General features: G+C 41.8%; 2 protein-coding genes across 2 annotated transcripts; one reads left to right on the plus strand and one right to left on the minus strand.

Annotated features, from left to right (window-relative positions):
* Nucleotides 1–7,055: 7,055 nt before the first annotated feature.
* Nucleotides 7,056–10,928, plus strand: ebna1bp2 (EBNA1 binding protein 2). The gene is made up of 9 exons (XM_071514986.1): nt 7,056–7,235; nt 7,652–7,735; nt 7,888–8,060; nt 8,524–8,647; nt 8,943–9,032; nt 9,254–9,329; nt 9,560–9,650; nt 9,772–9,946; nt 10,100–10,928. Exons 1-9 carry the CDS (start codon nt 7,140–7,142, stop codon nt 10,145–10,147), a joined length of 957 nt encoding a protein of 318 aa, XP_071371087.1. The 5' UTR covers nt 7,056–7,139; the 3' UTR covers nt 10,148–10,928.
* Nucleotides 10,929–11,167: 239 nt separating this feature from the next.
* Nucleotides 11,168–13,204, minus strand: cfap144 (cilia and flagella associated protein 144). Its single transcript, XM_071514960.1, has 4 exons — nt 13,072–13,204; nt 12,249–12,308; nt 11,836–11,939; nt 11,168–11,263 (listed from the first exon to the last, which is right to left on the minus strand). The coding sequence occupies exons 1-4, from the start codon at nt 13,202–13,204 to the stop codon at nt 11,168–11,170; spliced, it is 393 nt and encodes a 130-aa protein (XP_071371061.1).
* Between the last annotated feature and the right edge of the window lie 5,662 nt (nt 13,205–18,866).

Genomic DNA, 18,866 nt, shown 5'->3' on the forward strand with positions numbered 1-18,866 from the left:
TATGATCTTCATATTATAGTTAGTGTCCTTCAGGCACAGCTGATACTCATTCTCATTCTTCAGCTCCTCATAACTCTTCAGCTCCAACATCATCAGGTCTGAAGAGGATGCAAACGAAGGAGAGGAGAGGAGAAAAGGGGGGGTGAAAACAGAGGAGGTGGGAGATGGGGAGAAGAGGAGAGGAAAGGAGAGGAAAGAAGAGGACAGCAGAGAGGGTGTTTGGCATAGTGCAGCACAAATCAACTATTAGCTGTTTGTTGGTTAGTCAGCAATAACTTCCAGTTCACAGTCCTGGGGGAGTAGATGCTAATACCTAGGATTTCCCCAGTTTGAATATCGCCTAATGAAAGATTTTCTCTGAAGTGCAAACTGATTTTCTAGCCAGGGATTCTGTGCAACATTAGAATACGTTGTTTAGGAGGCCATCTGGAGCTCTGATAAAAAATTGCTGCCTCCTGTGATTTGGCAGTAGTCAATGCAAGAATTTATTTTTTTCCAATTAATAGAAAAAAAAAGATTGACTACTGCCATTTCCAGTTCCACTCTCCGGTCTACATTATATTCTCAGGGTATGACCTTAGTAGTGGGGCTCTCCTCTGTACAAGAATGGAAAAATCACTTGAACCATATAGAGGTTTTGAGTTGTAACTTAGAGTATTTTGGGTGAACCCCTGGTGAAAACAGGACTTTCTATAGTGAATTACCTTCTACTCCAGGTTGGACTTGGTGATGAGGACCTGATGATGGTATCCACCCATCTGTACAATGTAGATGATAAAACAATTCAAACTGTATGTTTCTTTAGGAGGGTCACGCACTGATTTTAATTTCCATAATAAGCTTTATGGTGGTCTATCAGCCAAATGACCATTCAAGAATGCTGATTTGAATAGAAACACCTTTTCTACCACTCTGATTCTGCTGCAGAAGCACATGGGACAAATTATCCATTATCCTCATGATCTAAAATCAATATTTGATATACCTAGCAAACCCTGTAGTCTCTCTACACTAATCAATGAAGTCAGTTTTTTGCCTCTAGCCTCACAACAAGAAGGTGGTGTGCTGTTTTGTTCTGTTGTGTACAAGTGGGACAGCCGGTACTGGTGGCCTCTTACACCCCGGGGTGCCAAAATATGAATATCAAACACATGTGAAATATCGCTTTACAAGGCAGCACAGATCATATTAAAATGATTCCCAAAAAGACCTTGACAGGCGCGGCATGGTACTCAGTCCAGGCCTTGGAGGGGGGACAGCGGGTGCTTGATGGCTCTGTTTGTGGCAGCGGAGGTCCCGGCAAACGGCGTGCGGCTCGTGCGACACATCGTGATGCAGGTGCAGGCCGGGCCTTCAGCAGTCATCTCACGAAGGACTTGAAGGATGGAGAGAGAGAGCAGTCAGTCGATCAGGACAGACAGAGAGACAGAAAAGCTATAAAACGGTATTCCCAGTAATCCATCCAAACTATTGTTTACTTGCACATCACCAAATCTCCCCAGGCTGATTGAGTGGCGTCGGAGCTGAACCATTCATCCGGCTTCAGCCCAGACATTCATGACTGTGTTCTTTTTTCGTCCCAAGCTCCAGCAGCCAGGAATAACTCTAAGAGAGGAACTTGACAGAGTGAATCCAGCTTATTTTCAATCTGCTGTCAGTAAGCAGCCTATCATTCAGGGATGAAGAGTGACAGCGGAATGTGAATTTAATGGACTCCATCTCTGCCGGGCTCAAACGATTACGACGACGGATATGGAAATTATGGTATTTTCCCCTTTGAAGATGTCTTGGAGTGGGGGGGGGATCTGACCGTGCAGAGAATGGAGAAATTAAGTGTGGTGAAGTACAAATTGTCAATACAGATTTCTATCAGAACGGAAAGAAACTCGCTCTCAGTCTCAGGCTGTTTCTGCTTTGAGGAGTAGGAAGATAAGCCACGGAAAGAGACTGATGACATCTCACTTGAATCCCTCAACCAGGAGCAGTGGTAGATCACAGAAGTCCCCAATCTTCCATCTTCCACTTCAGCCAATTCTGCTCTAAAATAAACCTGAATATGCATATTGTAGCACAAAACTAAATGTCTCTCAAAGGACCGGTTGCCAGATCATTCCCTATGCTGAACAGAGGAAAACAAGGATTTTCCATTTGGGGGTTTAGTACTAATACACATCATGTGCAGTAAAAAAAAAAAAAAACACATTGTCATTTTCAAGTGCTCTTATCATGTTGTTGATTCATGTGTGCAAAACTCAAATAAACACATAAATTGAACTATTATGATGGCTACATCTCTACTTTAAACCATCCAATTCATGTTACAGGTGTTAAGACTATTTAAGCTTCCAAGAGGGAAAATACCATATGGGAAAAACGCATGCTCTTTTCTCACTTGGATACAGTACAGTACGGTCTGAGCCTACAGCAAACATGGAGACAGTGACACCGGTGTAGCTGGAGGACGCGCTCTCCAACTCCCTCTTGCCGGTCAAGGTGTTCCACTCGCACACAGCCCCCGCCACACCGAATGACACCACCGACGACCGTTTATCAGGGAGAGGATGAACCAAACTGACACTAAAGCAGATATACGGTACAGAGCATCATGTTATTTCTGGGAGGGAAAAAGTAATTGAAAAGTAAAAATATAACATTTTCAGAGGCTGCAGCATCTTGTGTAGTTATTTGCCTATTCATCTACTGCAGAGGTTGGGTCCTGTCCTGTATAATTACACATCCTGACAGCACAGCACAGGATAGAACAGATGACAGGACACGGGCAGCGCTCAAAACTATCTTTCACAAAATGCAGGTTTGGGAATGACTCCCAAGGCTGTAAATGTAGCTCTGTGCAGTAGCCTACAGCTCATGTGTTGAAATTGCACGCTTTCTGACAGAACAGTCCACTATGTGACAGTCTGAATTTCAATGCCATTGGATAACCTATTTACCATATCATTTAGCAAAATGTATTCATGGAAAAATCAATGAATTCAGTAACGGGCGTCTTGAAGGCATTGCACTGGGAATTACACTGACAACAATTACACAATCGCCCACCTTGGGTTTGAAGTTGTTTGGCTCAAAGATGCCCTTGGAAAAACTTACCAAAACTACCATTTTGTGACATTTCACAGACATCCACCTTTGTTCTTGAAAATGTCACAAAACTCCATTTTTGTTCCATATGTGTAAATAATGGTCGCAATCCAATAAAAGTTTGCTTGAAATAAATGCACCAAACCTATAATGACAAAGCCAACAGCCACCTAATGGTACAGGAAAAGACACTAAATTACACAGAACAGTCCATGGCACAGGGCAGGACACAAAATGTGATTAAAATTATCTACCTTCTCTCAGAACATAATGTGCCTAATGTTCGCCTATGAACATTAACACTAATGTGCGTGATGTTCTTTTGATGAGTACAGAGGTCGTCTCTAAAATGTCAGTTCTATCCTCCACTCAGACAGTGGATTATCTTGGCAGACGAGACAGTGACGCTGTAGCTGTCTGCAGTAAGTATTTCACACTATATATATATATCATATAATAGGGGTAAATTAGTGTGTTACCTGCTGCCTGACTGGTGCAGCAGTAGTCGGGAGTGAGACGCACACACACACATGCAGTGTAGGACCATACAGACATGCATACACACACACAGCATACATTCACATGATATATGATGTATATTATACACAAATGTGCCTCCATGCAAACAAACATACGCATATCCACGAACATGGCTTACTGAGAACTTCAGTTACAAAGGTTATGGAAGGCCAAGCTGGCCTGTGGTATGGTTTCAGAGAATAACTGGACTTGTCTTCTGTCTTATAAAACACATACACACACATAAGCACACACACACACACACACACACAACAGAGATGTACACACATGCGTACAGACACACATATACAGTAAACACCGACCTTGATATGTGTGTTTTAACTGTAGCTGTCCTTGTCTTCTGTCTTCTGAAACACAGACAGAGTGACGGGCATTAATATGCACACACATGCACACATACATTCACACGCGCATGCACACACACACACACACACACACTGAGCAAATACAGACCTTGATATCTCTATTGCTGTAGCTGTCCTTGTCTACTGTCAGACCAGCATACACAGATAAATACACATAGACAGACAGACAGACACACATGCACACATACACACACATGCACGCACACACACACGCACACACACACACACACACACACACACACGCACAGAGCAAATACAGATCTTGATCTCCCTGGTCATCTTGTAGTTTCTCTGTCTTGTCAAACAGACAGAATGCCGCTGGACCAGCCCAGCATACAAAGCTCTTAGAGAACACTGTGATCAGGTTCGATCCACATTGTGGTCATACCTGCTGTAGTATCCTTGAGCAAGATACTTAACTCCTACATGGTCCAGGGTGCTGCAACTGGGCTGAATCTGCCCCCGAACCACAGGGTGAAAAGAGAATTTCCCCCTTGGTGGAACAATAAAATCACTCTTGACAAATACTGTACATTTAGATGTACCAGGAATCTATCATGGTGGACTGCAGATGTAGACAACAAATACAGCAATGCAAAAAAAAAAGAAAAAGCATTACAATTATGATAACATTTTCAGCCATATTCTTCATGAAGACAGGCTTCACAATACATGTCATTTAGCAAATCAGTGCCATTGAAATGGATTCAATGGCACTTGCTTTTGCTATTCTACAGTATTACAGAAAACCTCTAACAATGGTCACTCAGTTTGTCTATTTCAAATATGATTCTTTTACCTCTAATTCTCCACCTCATGCCATTGCACAGAGATAGTCTACTATTGTACACCATCAATGTCTTTTGCAACTCAAGCGTCAAAAAATAGTGTCCGCATGTCATATATTTGGTGGTCGATAGCTCTTCATATATCCCCTTGGTGTAAATTCACCCCTAGCTTGATATCCCTGCTTCACTATTTGAGATGGATCTTTTTCAAGTGGCAGATTGAATAAGTTCAAGTTACTTTCATGGTCACTGGCCACTGGAAAGCACTCCATTTGCATTCAACGCTTGCACACAAGCTGGCTCCGACTGCAAACCCTCCACTCATGAGCGCTGTAAGTGACCGCAAAAGATGAATACAAACGGTCTCATGCGACATAAAAGTGAATGATTGCGATTCCCACCTTTCTCTTGAGACGGTGCTTCAGCTGCAGGTCATACACAGTGATGGTGGCCTTCTCACCGCAGGCTGACACGGCCAAGTAGCAACGTTTGGGCCTGATAGCCAAGGCATACATCCCTCGACTTCTCTCCATAAAAAAGAAAAAGCATTGAAATTAGTGTTTGATATGGAGGAGGATAAAGCAGGATGATGCTCTCAATCCATCTTTGGAGAAATTATTGCATGTCCTGGTAAAAAGGAGAATTTAGGGAAAATGTTGTGGAAAAAGAAAATGGACCTGCCCATCATCACCCTTCTTAAATTCCCTTTAGGTTAATGCCATTGATGGGATGGAGACAGTAAGGAAAGAAGAAAATAGGCCTGAAAAGACCACAGTACAGAACGCGCGCACACACACACACACACACACACAGCCCTGTCTACATTACCTGGAATAAACTTCTGACATCTCTGGTCAATATTGTATTGAACACAACTGTGTGGTGGGAATGTGACTGTTAGTCAGAGTAGTGCAGGTTATTGGCCACTCCTGCCTCCTGCCTGCAGCTGCAGGCCAAATATCCAGTGACACTGGGCCACCGCTCCAGACGTTTCTCTCAGTCCTGTCAAAGTGTCAAAGTGGCAGAAATCGACTCTGAGAGAAAGCAATAGAAAAGTCATGTCGATAGTTTTCTTCTTGATGAGGTGGCAAGTGAAACTCATGAGGCCTCATTTAAAAAAGCAGACTCATAAAAATGTAAATTAGGTTCTTTGAGAGCATTGATTCTAGACTTTAATCTACAAAATCTTCTTGGCCAGGTCAATAAATTCACCAATTTTCCTATGATTCAATAGGGTTTGTGTTTGCTTCCCAAATATTTAGACTGCTCCCTTATAAATAAGAACTACAGTAATCCTATACATCTATCTATCTATCTATCTATCTATCTATCTATCTATCTATCTATCTATCTATGTTATAGTGATACCATAGGGGATAGAAATACCATAAAGTATGATAAGGTCACAATTACATAACTATTGAAGACCACAGACAAACTGTAATTCCTAATATGAATATTACATATGATTATACCTGTGATTATATGTATTGGCAAAAGCATTTAGCCTATTAGTGAAGTGTGATGTGTTAACACTTCACTTCACTAAAACTTCAATATATTGGCTAAAGACAAAAAATATATATACCAAAAGAAGGCAGTTTTTCCTTCCAACCAAACACTACCAGGTGATTTCACTGATTAGCAGATACATTCAAGCAGAGAGGGAACAGTTTGAGATCCATGACTGCACACACAAAAAAATAAAATAAAAATAGGGTTTCAGCCAAGGAGGTTCAGCGTCCAGCTCTATCTACGGACTTGCTAACAAACAGTAATGGCCACACTCTGCCCGCTACAACGTGGTCAGGTGTGCGACAGCACCTCCAGAAGGATTCCCTACGCATAACACGTACCAAATAATAGTATTAACAATAGTATTTTTCTACATACCTTTATATGAAATAGGAAACGCCCCACTACCTTTCACTAATTCACATTTTACTCCCGGACCCTCTTGGCCAATCTGTTATCAGAGGAAAGCAGGTTATCATTTCATTCTGTCACGATGGAAAAGACGATGTTCACTCTTTTAAAAGTCAAAAAGAGTGAATTTAAATAAAATAAAAAAAGTTTTCTCTGTCTGGTCTTTATTTTGCATTAGAAAAACTAATATTTTCGGTTAAGGTTTCGGCGTATTTAGTGATACTTACCTTTGATGATATGAGTTTTTTTTCCAGCAGGAACGGTCGATCGCCACAGAATCGTTCCGCCGGAGGACATTGTTGGTAGGACATTCAACACATTCACTTCCTCCCCACGTGAAACCTTCATGCATGCGAGAAGCAATACATGCACACCCGTTTTCCTCAGTTTCTAAGACAGTCTGGTCACATATTCTGATTTTATGATTATCGATAACAACATTATGGAGGCCCTAGAAGAGGACGCCCAGCTCGACTCGGAGTCAGAGGAGGAAAACAGTGAATTATCAGACGAAGGGGTGAGTGCTAACATTAGCTAACTATAGCTAGCCACCTCGCTCTGTAACCAAAGGGTTTCAAACACTTTCATGCCAATGCCAAGATTCACATTTAGCTTTTGAGATTTTGACGGACTCCATCTTAGAATATTTTGTAGTTGCATACAGTCTAGTACAGAACTGAACACCTGCTTGTACTGTAGGTGGGAAAATAACAGTGGTGAGGGTGAAGCCTCTGGTCGTTCATATAACACTACTATCTTACTGTCATACCTTCAGCTGAAATAATGGTGCAATCAACTTACACTACTCCTCACTTTTGCCATATCTCGCTTTGGTTGGGCACGTTGGGACTGTGTCTAAAACGTAGCAGTGTGTGTTCGATGTGAAACAAGATATCAAAGTGAATATTCTTCATTAACTTGTATTTTCTTTAGCTTCAAGAAGCCTTCGCAAAAGGTTTGTTGAAACCTGGGATGAACATCTTGGCAGAGGAACCCAAAAAGCTTGTCAACAATGCGGTGAGTGAGTTCATGACAGATGCCCACTATGCTATTTTAAAACACAGTAAGCAAAATAGCATGGGTAAGAATCCTGGCTCCATACGCCATAACATTACTTAACATTAATGGTCGTTTAATAATACTGTCTTCAATATTCATTTTACACACAGGAGGGTATGAAGCACTGCCTTGCCGGCTTCCGTAAGGACCTTCCATGGGTGGAGAGGCTGGACCTGACCAACCTGCCTGCTGATGACATTATAGCCAAGGCGGAGGGGAAAGTCCCCGGTGCGGCCAGTGGAGAAGTCAACGCAGAGGATGATTTCCAGAGAGAGATGTTCTTGTGAGTGAGCAGAACTTGATATACAGCAGTCCAATCAGATATGGATGAAACTCCCCAAATAATAATCTATCCATGATGTTGGACGGCACTCTAATTGAACTTTATATCTTCATTGTGATGTTGATGTAATTACACAAGAATGGTTCAGTAAGTGTCTATAGATATTTTGGCTCATTCAAAATGCAGTATTATTTATTTTGGATGGTACAAGTACAGAGTAATAGTTGATATTGGCGATACACAAACACTTCTGAGCACAGCAGCATGTAGTGCTAGTGTCACAGCAATACTTTGCACTTTTCGGTTGCAGTTTTCACCCTGGATAATACATTTGGCACAAAAACCGTCGCTGTGTGATTCATATGGAATTGTCCCTTTGCTAAAAGTATCTCAACACTTCCTGTGTGTGTGTGTGCGCCACATATATAATCAGTGGACCCCTTTACATCTTACTGTTTTGTAGCTACCGTCAAGCCCAAGCTACAGTTCTACAGGCTTTGCCCCTCCTGAGCAAGCTCGGCATAGCCACCAAGAGGCCTGAGGATTACTTCGCAGAGATGGCCAAGTCAGACCAGCACATGCAGAAGGTGAGGCATTTATCCATAACAGTTTTGATGACATAAAAGTCCAGTTGCAGTCCAGTTGTTTTCAGCCCTCCAGCCTTCATCAGGGTGATGAATATAACTGATATGATATCCTTAAATTGTTTGTGTGTGCTGTATAGGGCATTCTCTGACCTGTTAAAGGAAAACCCTTTAAAACAGGGAAGAGTGTGCGACTGGATTTGAATTCATTATACTGACTGGGATCAACCATCTGTCAATAATCACACTTCAAGCCAAGTAGTGTCACATGTAAAATGCTTTTTTCTCCTCTGTCCAGATCAGGAAAAAACTGATTTCAAAACAGACAATGCTGGAGAAGTCGGAGAAGGCCAAGAAGCTGCGAGAGCAAAGGAAGTTTGGCAAAAAGGTCGGTCCCTCCTTTTTAAGGCTATGTTTGTCGTATTTCTTTTTTACTGTCACCCAGCTTTCCTTTGATATGCAGAGTTTTTCAGAAGGCTGGAAAGCCCTTGCTATTTTACCTCACTTCTTTTGCCTTCAATATTATCTTATGAAGGGCAGCTGTAATATTGCAGCCAAATTGTCTTCTGTTGGTGTGAAGAATTAACATAAATTTTGAATGTGCTCCAGGTCCAAGTAGAAGTGATCCAGAGGAGACAGAAGGAGAAGAAGGCCATGATGTCTGCTGTAAAGAAATACCAGAAAGGTGGGTTCTTACAGATGAACTCTGGATTCATCCTGTTTGGTTCGCAGTATAATCATAGATTGCATAGAATTCTGAAGCAGATCAGCATGCTGCTTTCCTACCTTTCCCCAAAATAGTAATGTGTCGAATAGAAACACGTCTATGTTCCCAGATTTCTTCCTTTCTTCGCATCAGTTGTGTACTTGAGATTCACATTAAGGCTTTACATTTCTGATCATCCCCACTCTTAGGAATGACTGACAAACTGGATTTCTTGGAGGGAGACCAGAAGAACGCTAAAGGATCTTCTCAGCCCGCCAAGAAAGCACCAAACAAGAAGGGGTAAGGCCTTATACTTCAGCTATGCACATTCATTAATATCAAGCTTAGTGTGTTCTTATTGTTTTATATTCACGTGTGAGGCATTTTTGCAAAAACTAAAACTAAACTGACATGTTGACAGCCCCAACGCCAAGAGAAAATACAAGGACCAGAAGTTTGGCTTTGGCGGCAAGAAGAGTGGGAAGAAGTGGAACACCAAGGAGAGCCACAACGATGTTTCCAGTTTCCGCGCCAAAACGGCTCACGGGAAAGGCGTCAAAGGAGGGAAGAAAGGCAGCAAAGGAGGAAAACAGAATGTAAGTTACTCACACACACGTTACTGACACGTTAATCACTCTGTGATTTAATAAAAACAGCATTTGTGCAAGGAATTGATGTAGTTACTAGAAAAATACGGCATACTGTGTTCTTTCTTTCTACAACATCCAACTCTTCCCTCTGGTTTTCAGAAGCGCCCGGGCAAGTCCGTACGCAAGAAGATGAAGTCTCGCTCGTAAAAACAGACCGAAGGCTCCAGCTGATGGGGACCGGTCAATCGGCTGGACATGGACCTTGATCCTTGGCAGGATATTTCCATACCTGCTTCCCAGTGCTTTCAGGAGGCAAACACATACTGTACAATACACCTTCCAGAAAGCCTTTTCGGATTGATACGGAGGACTCTGTATGCCCCGGTCCAGCCACAGGGAGAGAGACATGTCCATGCATGATGCTATGGAGACTAACTCGAAGGACGTGGCTGGTTAAGAGGTGCTGCACAGGTAACTTCCCCAAGGGTTGTAAAGCAAATATGAATTTGGATGTTAAGAAATCGTTCGTTTTTTTCCTTTGTTCTCATAGTCATGGACAAATTTATATTGTTTATTGTTTGACTTTTTTGCCTATTTGACAAGGTTGTTTTAAAATATTTTTTTTTGTGGATTATTTTATTATATTACATAATCCAGCCCCCTCAATATCTCTGTCAACCTCTTTGCCATGTAATCTTCACCGAATGTGCTTCTTTAGAGTTGGGTGAAATCTTTTTTTTCCCCTAAGTCAGCTCCTTGACTCTTGATTCTCTCCCATGTGACGTGACATTTTATAATATTGAGCAGCTGTCAGTTTTGCCCTTTCCCATTCATTAATATGATTAGTGTGTGATGGGCGAGTGTGCGTTGTGTAGACCTGAGCAAACGTTTCTTCTGCAAGTGTTTTTCTTCCTTTGCAAAGGTGGAAATGGAAAAGGACAGCGCTGGAAATATCACCTGTATCTTGGTTTGATAAATAAATCTGAAAATGGATGTTTGCTGTTTGTCATTTTATGTACACACAAAAAGTGGTTTTGCACAAGTTCATTTTGCTAATATCACTGTAGTTAGTAAAGACTGTTATGCTGATTTAGACTGATTTTTGATTCATACATTGAGGAGCCACACCTCTGCTGTCATCTGTCATGTGCCCCTTCCCCCCCCAAAATACTCCTGGTTTTATGCAACTTTCTATTGTTTCTTGACTGTTGAACAGCAATTCTGGCTCTATTTTGAGAAACGACTGGCTGTTTCCATGTATTTGGTGACTTCTGAGCTCCGTCTGTGGAAATGGAGTCTCCTGTCGCTGCGGTCCGACACAATCTAGAAAAGATAATGGAGAGAGTCAGCACTTATTAAAGAGAGAGGTCCAGAGATAAATCGAATCGACAATTGCAGTAGACCTGACAAAACCTGTCTAGGTTTCTGTGGGTCCTTAAAGCCCCAATTAGAAATGAATTCAACCACACGTTGAATGTTTTCACCGATTTTTAGTTTGTTAGTGTACAGTAATCTTTTTGCAACATTCACAACTCCACATACAACTCAATTTGAATCTGAAGTTTAGTTTGTAAATTTTACAAATGTAACCAAAACATAATACTTTAAAATATACTGAAAGTTCAGGTTTAGCTCTCAAATACTGTTAGTCATTCAATGCAGACCTCTATCAATCAGTTTGTGGTGGTGCTAACTTTTTTGTGTTTACATTTGGATTATGGCTATGGTTTGGATTATGGGAATCTCCCTACCCATGTTGATTTTCAGGGCATGCTATTTGCTTTTCTCAAATCAAATCAGGCCATACTGAATTGATTGTTGTTTTTCTTCCATAGAAATACCCATAAACTAGAGAAACTGTTGTTTCTACTAAAGTGTTGAGACAATTTCCTTACCAGTGGTGTTGATATCCATCCTATCTCCTGGCTCTCAGTCTGTGGGTGAGTGTATTTCTTGGTGGGTTCCAGGCGAGCCGTGTGGAAAGCCTTGATGAAGTCCGCTGGAAAACAGAGGCTTAACTTTCATCATCAGTTAAACAGGCAAGTGCTGTTCCCAAACATTCATTCATTTTCTCTACCTGCTTAAACCTTTTCAGCACCACAGGGCACTGGACCCTTTCCCAGCATGCATTGGGCGCAAGGCATGGGAAACACTGTGGACAATCCACATCCAGGGTGTCTCCCTGCCTTCTGCCTAATGCATGCTGGGACAGGCTCCAGCCCCCTGTGTATAGAATAGCATAGGTTTTCAACTTGTATTCACCCAGAACAGAAGAAAACAGCAAAACATGTTTTTTCTTTCTACTTACCGTCCTCCTCATCCACCTCTTGCACTTTTTTGGACATGGGCTTGTCTGACATGACGTGTACTGAGAGGCAGTGGAATCACACACACACACACACACACACACACCACACACCCAGTGAGAGAGAGAAAAAAGGGAGAGGGAGAAGTAGACATTAACAATTAGACTCATACTCACTCTCAGGCAAACAGTGCATGTCTTATGTTGCACAACACATACACACAAACACAAATGCACACAAAACTTGCTACAATGTCCAATATGGCCTTCCTGGTTTTTGAATATTAGCAAAACTGCATATTCTCAGTTGTTATCATAGTTATGGATGATTATGTTGCATCTTTTCCAAACCCAATAATCACCTCATCTTGGTTTGAATGTAGAAACTGGTGTTTGGTTTTTGAAAGTGTACATTTTACTTCCTGCTTTTGGTAGCCTAATATTATTTCTGATCATGCAAATAGGCTAAAAATTGAGAATTGAGGGAGAGAAAATCACACATTCCCACAGAATGAAAATATAAATGCAGTGGATTATTTGCTGTGTGGAACTGCCACTCTTTATTTGGTCAGTCTTACACAATGAATGTGGATGGGTTTTGTTCTGGGGTTTTTTTGACAGAAATTCTGCTCAAAACATATTTTGGAGGAAATGACAGAACTCGGTGCCCATTCCCTTTGGAAATAAAACAGCTGAGCCAATTTCATATTCTATCTATATTTTCTCTGTGGATTAGCATACGATCCATCTATAAGTCTCCTCTAGGCCTGGATACTTTACAGATTTTTCCAGAGAAAAGGAAGAAGGGAGATCATAGCCCACTTACGTTTCTTATGTGGACTGATGCTGAACTGCGTGTGGAGCTTCTGGCTTCTCTGCTCTTTCCGGATCGTTTCAACGTGAATTGCGTTTTGATGCACGAGATCCAGCGGAGGCTTTTCTGGTTTGGCTCCTGCCATGTTAATGACTGCAACCTATGAAGAAAACTCTACCCGGACTGGTAACTTATAGCCGACTGGGAGCTGTGCAGGATAAAATCACCGAAGAAGTTCTTGCTGATTTGTAACCTAGCAACAGTAAACACTGCCGCGCGCTGCAGTAACGCGACTCAACCACACGATGACGCAACGCGCTCAGCTTTGGGCATAGTAGATAAGTAGAGCTGCCCGTATGAAAGTCAACTGTAGTAATCCTGTAACTTTAAAATAGCATTCCGCTATAATAATATGGGTCACTGTAATACCGCTGACACACATAGGCTAAGTCCCTATAGGAATATTATAGAGATATTATAGGGATACCTAGGAGATGAAAAAATCCTATGTAAACTCACTATTGAGTACCACAGGCCTACGTATAGGAGTATCATTACAATATTTTTAGAATATGAAAAACACCATAAGTTTATTATTATAAATTATGCTAAGATCACTATAAACTCAGCATTGGATATACCATAGGAGAGAGGGTGATTTCCCCCTCTCTGTCCTCTTTTATTTTTTATTAACTTGCTTTTTACTTTTTACATTATGATTTAGCAATTTGATTGATTTGTCTGCAGTCCAATATGGTCATTCTCTTTTTGTAGTGATTTTTCATAAGGGATGCTACAGAGAAGACAAGAACTCAGTGAAGTCCCCTACAGTATTTCCCAATATTAAAACTTAAGGCTGCCCACCTAAGTGGTTTTGAGTTTTCTTTCTGACTACTGAAATGAAAAGCCAAGGTTGCCATGCCAAAGATATTGTATGTTTCCTTTCATTTGACATTTGAATGACTTTTTTTGCACAAGGATTCAGAATGCATTCTGGGCCTCGCCTTTTATTTTCGGAAAAAGAGAATTACTCCTTTGGGGATCCATGTATTTATTTCACATTAGGTCTCTCAAAGTTTACGTTACATTAGAGGTGTTGTAGCTTACAGACGAATGGTCTTCATTAGTTGTGAAATTCAATGGTAATTATAGAAAATATGCCTGCAACTTATGCCCAAAAGACGTACTTTGGGAGATGTGTAGCTACAAATTGTATAATCCTCAAATCTAGGCTTAGCCAGTTCCTCTAACAACAAGCATGGAGGAAAGTCCCACATTCATTTAATTTAATATTTAACTCGGCACACGACATAAGAACAAATTCTTTACTTATATTGCATGTTTTATGCAATCTGAGAGGGCTTTGCGTGTTTGCTGTTGACTTCCAGAAGCCATTTGTTCATTCCAGCATCCGCTGTATTTTGCTAAAACCACTGCTGTTTTGTGCCATGTTGAAAATGTTTGCCTGGAGCAAACAAACCCATCAGAATGCAGCGGAAGAGACGCTGAGCGAATATGTCCAGACTGCGTGAAAGCACAGCCAGGCCGAGTACAGTGTGATTTTTGTTTTGGGCTGCATATGCTCTCTGATGGTGACAGATGACAGTTCCAGCTTTTTTCTCAGTTCACTCACCATGACTGTCTCTCACACACACACACACACACACACACACACACACACACACACAAGCCTTGCCCACTTTCCTTCACTGTGCTCATGTTTAGAAGTGTGAGTGTGTGTGTGTGTGTGTGTGTGTCTGCTGCTTTAATGGCTATGAATATTTCACAGTAATGGGGTAACAAAGTTTTAAAGAAAGTAGTGGCAACTAAGCAGAAGAGCTTGTGACAGCGCAATGTGCGGAAATAGCGGAGTGACATTTGTTCACATTGTCCTGCGGTACACTTGACTTCCCCTGCTATCTGTGGTGTCACCATCCATCACACACACACACACACACACATAAATACAGTACTTTCACATCTTGTAAATAGCACTTTTGGTTGGGTGGCTGCTGTGGGTGCGCTGATGTATTCTCAAGGCTGCGGTGACAATCCCAGGAGGCCTGCTGACTTCTCGCCACTTGTCTCCTCACATAAGAGTATCTTATCATTTCCCTTTCATTTGGTTTCCCCTTCTCCTCCTCCTCCTCCTGCCTCCTGCCTTCCTTCCCCTCGCACTGCCCCATCTGCTCTCCTCGGAAGTAATCATTTTGCTCTTATGCTTCCCCCATCTCCGTCCGGGGTGCTTGTGTGAACTTTGTGTGTGTGTGTGTGTGTGTATGTGTGTGTCACCGCTTCTTCTCATAGAAACAGACAGCTTAATAAAGGTTGAGATGTTCGGCTCTCGGTTCCCGTCTCATAACCTGATTCAAGTTTTATTGGCCCTGCGTTGGGGGAGATATAATGGAAACAGGAGTGGAATAGCTGGGGAGATTTCTGTGTGGGTGGGTGACAAGTCCCTCGCGGTGTTTGTGTGTGTGTGTGTGTGTTTGTGTGTGTGCGTGAGGGTGAGAAAGAGCGAGCGATACGTGTGATGGGGAGGATGCAGGGGCTTGTCATGTCAGGCTTTGTTCCCTGGCTCCTGTCACAGTGTCGGACCATGTTATCATCAAGGCCGCTTTTCAGCTCCTCGGGCTTTGAATAAGCACAGGCCAGTTTGTAGGTTTGTGCAAACTCTGGTGTTCTCCACATGCCGGGGCAGCCAGCACAGACGGCGGGTGACTTGATCAGATACGACAAGGAGATGGCAAACTGTTTCCCACTTTTCCCCTGTTACATCTATAGTTAACTAGGAGGAGGTTTAAGTCATTTGTATGTTAAGTCATTTGCGTTAACAAGGGGGATGTCATGTCCTGGGAGTAGGGAGGGAGCTTCTGTTTGGTTTGAATACGGCTGTTTTGAGAGTTATTGTCGATGGATGGCTGAAGTAAAGTGAAGCGAAGTGTGGTGAAAATGTATGAAACTGCTGAGGAGGGATTAAAGGGCATGGCATTTCCCTTGTGCCACTTTTACAGCTGCCGTCATCAACACGTTATTCAATGCATCCCTACAGTTTAGGGGAATTGTGGGAGCAGCAGGTATGAATAACACAACACAGAACACAACACCACAGACGCTCAAACTTCAACGTTGAAAATCCATGAAAAGAGCAAAAGTTGCTGTAACATGGTTAGTTCTTTGACGATGTCATCCACATAATAACCAAGGGTGGAAGTAACTAATTACATTTACTAATGTTACTATAATTGAGTAGCTTTTTTGTGTACTTGTCAGTGATATAACTTTTACTTAAGTACGTTTCTGCAGAAGAATTCTGCTGAAGAAGCAGAATAAATCACATCCATTACAGAGTACAGATTGTGTGAGTCTCCATAAGCATCAGAAACTGGATAATCGCAAATTGGCCAATTGTAGCGCCATTCACGGTGAACAGTCAGTAATCAGAGAAGTGAAATTTGGCTTTACTTTGTTTATGCACTTTATTTTGTAATTTCAAATTTTTTCAATGAATAGTATCTAGTTTGAACTCACATCTAAGATCACAAGATCACATCTAACAGTGGTCTCTTTTCTAAAGAGTAGCTCAGTAACTTTTACTCTGAGGACATTTTAAATGAGCTACTTTTAGTAGTAGTCAATTTTTATACCAGTACTTTTACTTCTACTTAAGTAAAATATCAGCAAAATAACAGTACTTCTACTTGAGTAGGACATTCCAGTACTCTTTCCACCACTGGTAATAACAGATACAGAGGTGATGTGTATGCATGACAGAAACCTTGGAAAAATATGAAAAAACACCTCCTTTCCGAATTTGAATAAACCATCCACACGATATACTGTATAATGAGATAGTGCGCTTCACATTCAGACTGTAAAAAGCCTGATCTTTTTAGAGACATACAGACTGAGACTTACATCCAGTGTTTGTGTCTTCTCTCAGGACTACATATCCAGTCCCATCTCAGTATTCCCGCTGCATCCCCCTCGCTCCCTCTCTTTGTAGTGCACAGGCCAGCTCCTTGCCACAGCTCCGGCCTCTGACCTTTCCTAACAAGACTGCGTTTTTAATTACCAACTGCCCTCTGAAGCCTGCTAATTAACACACCATGTCATGTATAATTCAGCCATTTTCTCCCCCATTGCTCCAGCGTGAAACAAACGCAAGCCGCTTCTGTTTTTTCCCCTCCTTCACACTCCATCTAATCCACTAACATATGTATGATGGCTAATGAACGGCGCTGATATTTACTAAGAGGAGGAAGCGTTTTGCTGAGGTTTTTAACCTTAATGAAATCCCTCTGTAGCTTTTCATTTTGGTTGCTGACCTTTGCTTGGGGTGTGTGTGATTGAGATTCAAAGGAAGCTGTACCATTTTCAATCAAGCACCACTTAATAAAAATGTAAATTGATTTTCTGTTGCACAAACTGGGTCTGAAATGGAATTTTAAAGAGCTGTTTTTAGTCAAAAATGCTCTAATATAACCAATGACATGCAAGGCACGGATGGAAGGGTATGGTAACCTCCATATTATGATAAGCATGCTGTTTAGTATTGAATTTAGAGTAAATGTGAGGGTGCGCTTGTCCATCCCTCGCCCACTTTGGTGATGAACATTTATACAAATATAGCAAAGTGTTCATTCAGGCTATAAAAAGTAATAAAATACTATTTAATATAGAATCTTCAATCCAATAAATCACCATGTAAACAAAGCCAGTAGTTCCACAGTGTTCCAACAGGTGAAGCCACACTGCACCTACAGATTGGGACTTTTAGATCATTATATCCTCTGAAAACACAACTATATTGTAGGCAAAGGTCTTACTTAAATGGATAACTAATATAGTAACCCATAATGTGCTTTACTTTCATGTCAGCAATCATTTTGTGAGAGTAGGTGTCAGTTTTTCCAAATGGTGTACATCTCATTTTGGAATGAAACTCTTTGCTTCTTATTTCCTAATTGCCTCCCTCATAATTTTTTAAATAACAGCATGTGTTTAGGATGGATTTCCTGGGACTCTGACCATGAAAATGATCCAAATTGTACCACGACACCATGTAAACCTTTGATTCAAGAAATAAAAATAAAGCACCAACATTGAAACCCAAAGCTTTTCACCTGACAGCACAGATTTACAGTACGCTGAGCCGTACTGTCTCCCCCAGTGAGGACCGTGAGAAAGTGGTTTTGTGGTTTGGCTCTGGACCCCCCGTGTCTGTTCTGTCTGTGGCTGCCAGTCAACCAGAACACCAATCTACAGGCAGATAGAGGCACGTAATCCCGCCCCTCTCAGCCCCTCGTCTCCACTCACACTGTGATAGGACTTTATCTCTGCTTTTTTGTCTGATCATTTTTTTTTTTTTGTTCGACCCCAGTAGCAGGGACTGTGGGTGTTTACTTATCTGATCATGACTTTTCAGGCTCCACTCTTTACCGACGTATGTTTGGAGAAGCAGGGCACCTTCACACAGACGCACACACACACACACACACACACACACACACACACACACACACACAGGCTGTATGGTGGTATGCTGTTCTAGCTATTCACCTTGCGCTGGAAACAACAGGTGATAGCAGCAGGGCAAACATGCACACACACACACACACACGCCTACCTTCCAGTTTGTTTTGATAGCCCCCTAAGTGTCTGGGGCTCATTGGAGACATCCCAGTCGTGGGAAAGCTGTCTTCCCATCAGATGGTAGCAGTGTGTCACCATCGCTCTTGTCTGTAATCTCAGTGTTTTGTCTCAGCGCAGGAGACTTTCTCAGGTGGGACACAGCATGCATAGAT

This window comes from Centroberyx affinis, unplaced genomic scaffold (genome assembly GCF_046629955.1).
Source record: "Centroberyx affinis isolate AG114_WGS23_722 - 3 ecotype Tasmania unplaced genomic scaffold, CSIRO-AGI_Caff_v1 ptg000291l_1, whole genome shotgun sequence".
In the NCBI taxonomy this organism is placed as follows: domain Eukaryota; kingdom Metazoa; phylum Chordata; class Actinopteri; order Beryciformes; family Berycidae; genus Centroberyx; species Centroberyx affinis.

Excerpts from the sequence above, each read along its gene's own strand:
- cfap144 (XM_071514960.1), bottom strand. The coding sequence starts at position 13,204 with ATGGCAGGAGCCAAACCAGAAAAGCCTCCGCTGGATCTCGTGCATCAA. Across the intron at positions 12,309-13,071 it reads CATCAGTCCACATAAGAAAC|TACACGTCATGTCAGACAAG; the intron begins GTAAGTGGGCTA and ends ACTGCCTCTCAG. Across the intron at positions 11,264-11,835 it reads GATGGATATCAACACCACTG|ATTGTGTCGGACCGCAGCGA; the intron begins GTAAGGAAATTG and ends TATCTTTTCTAG.
- ebna1bp2 (XM_071514986.1), top strand. The coding sequence starts at position 7,140 with ATGATTATCGATAACAACATTATGGAGGCCCTAGAAGAGGACGCCCAG. Across the intron at positions 7,736-7,887 it reads AAAAGCTTGTCAACAATGCG|GAGGGTATGAAGCACTGCCT; the intron begins GTGAGTGAGTTC and ends TTTTACACACAG. Across the intron at positions 8,648-8,942 it reads CAGACCAGCACATGCAGAAG|ATCAGGAAAAAACTGATTTC; the intron begins GTGAGGCATTTA and ends TCCTCTGTCCAG.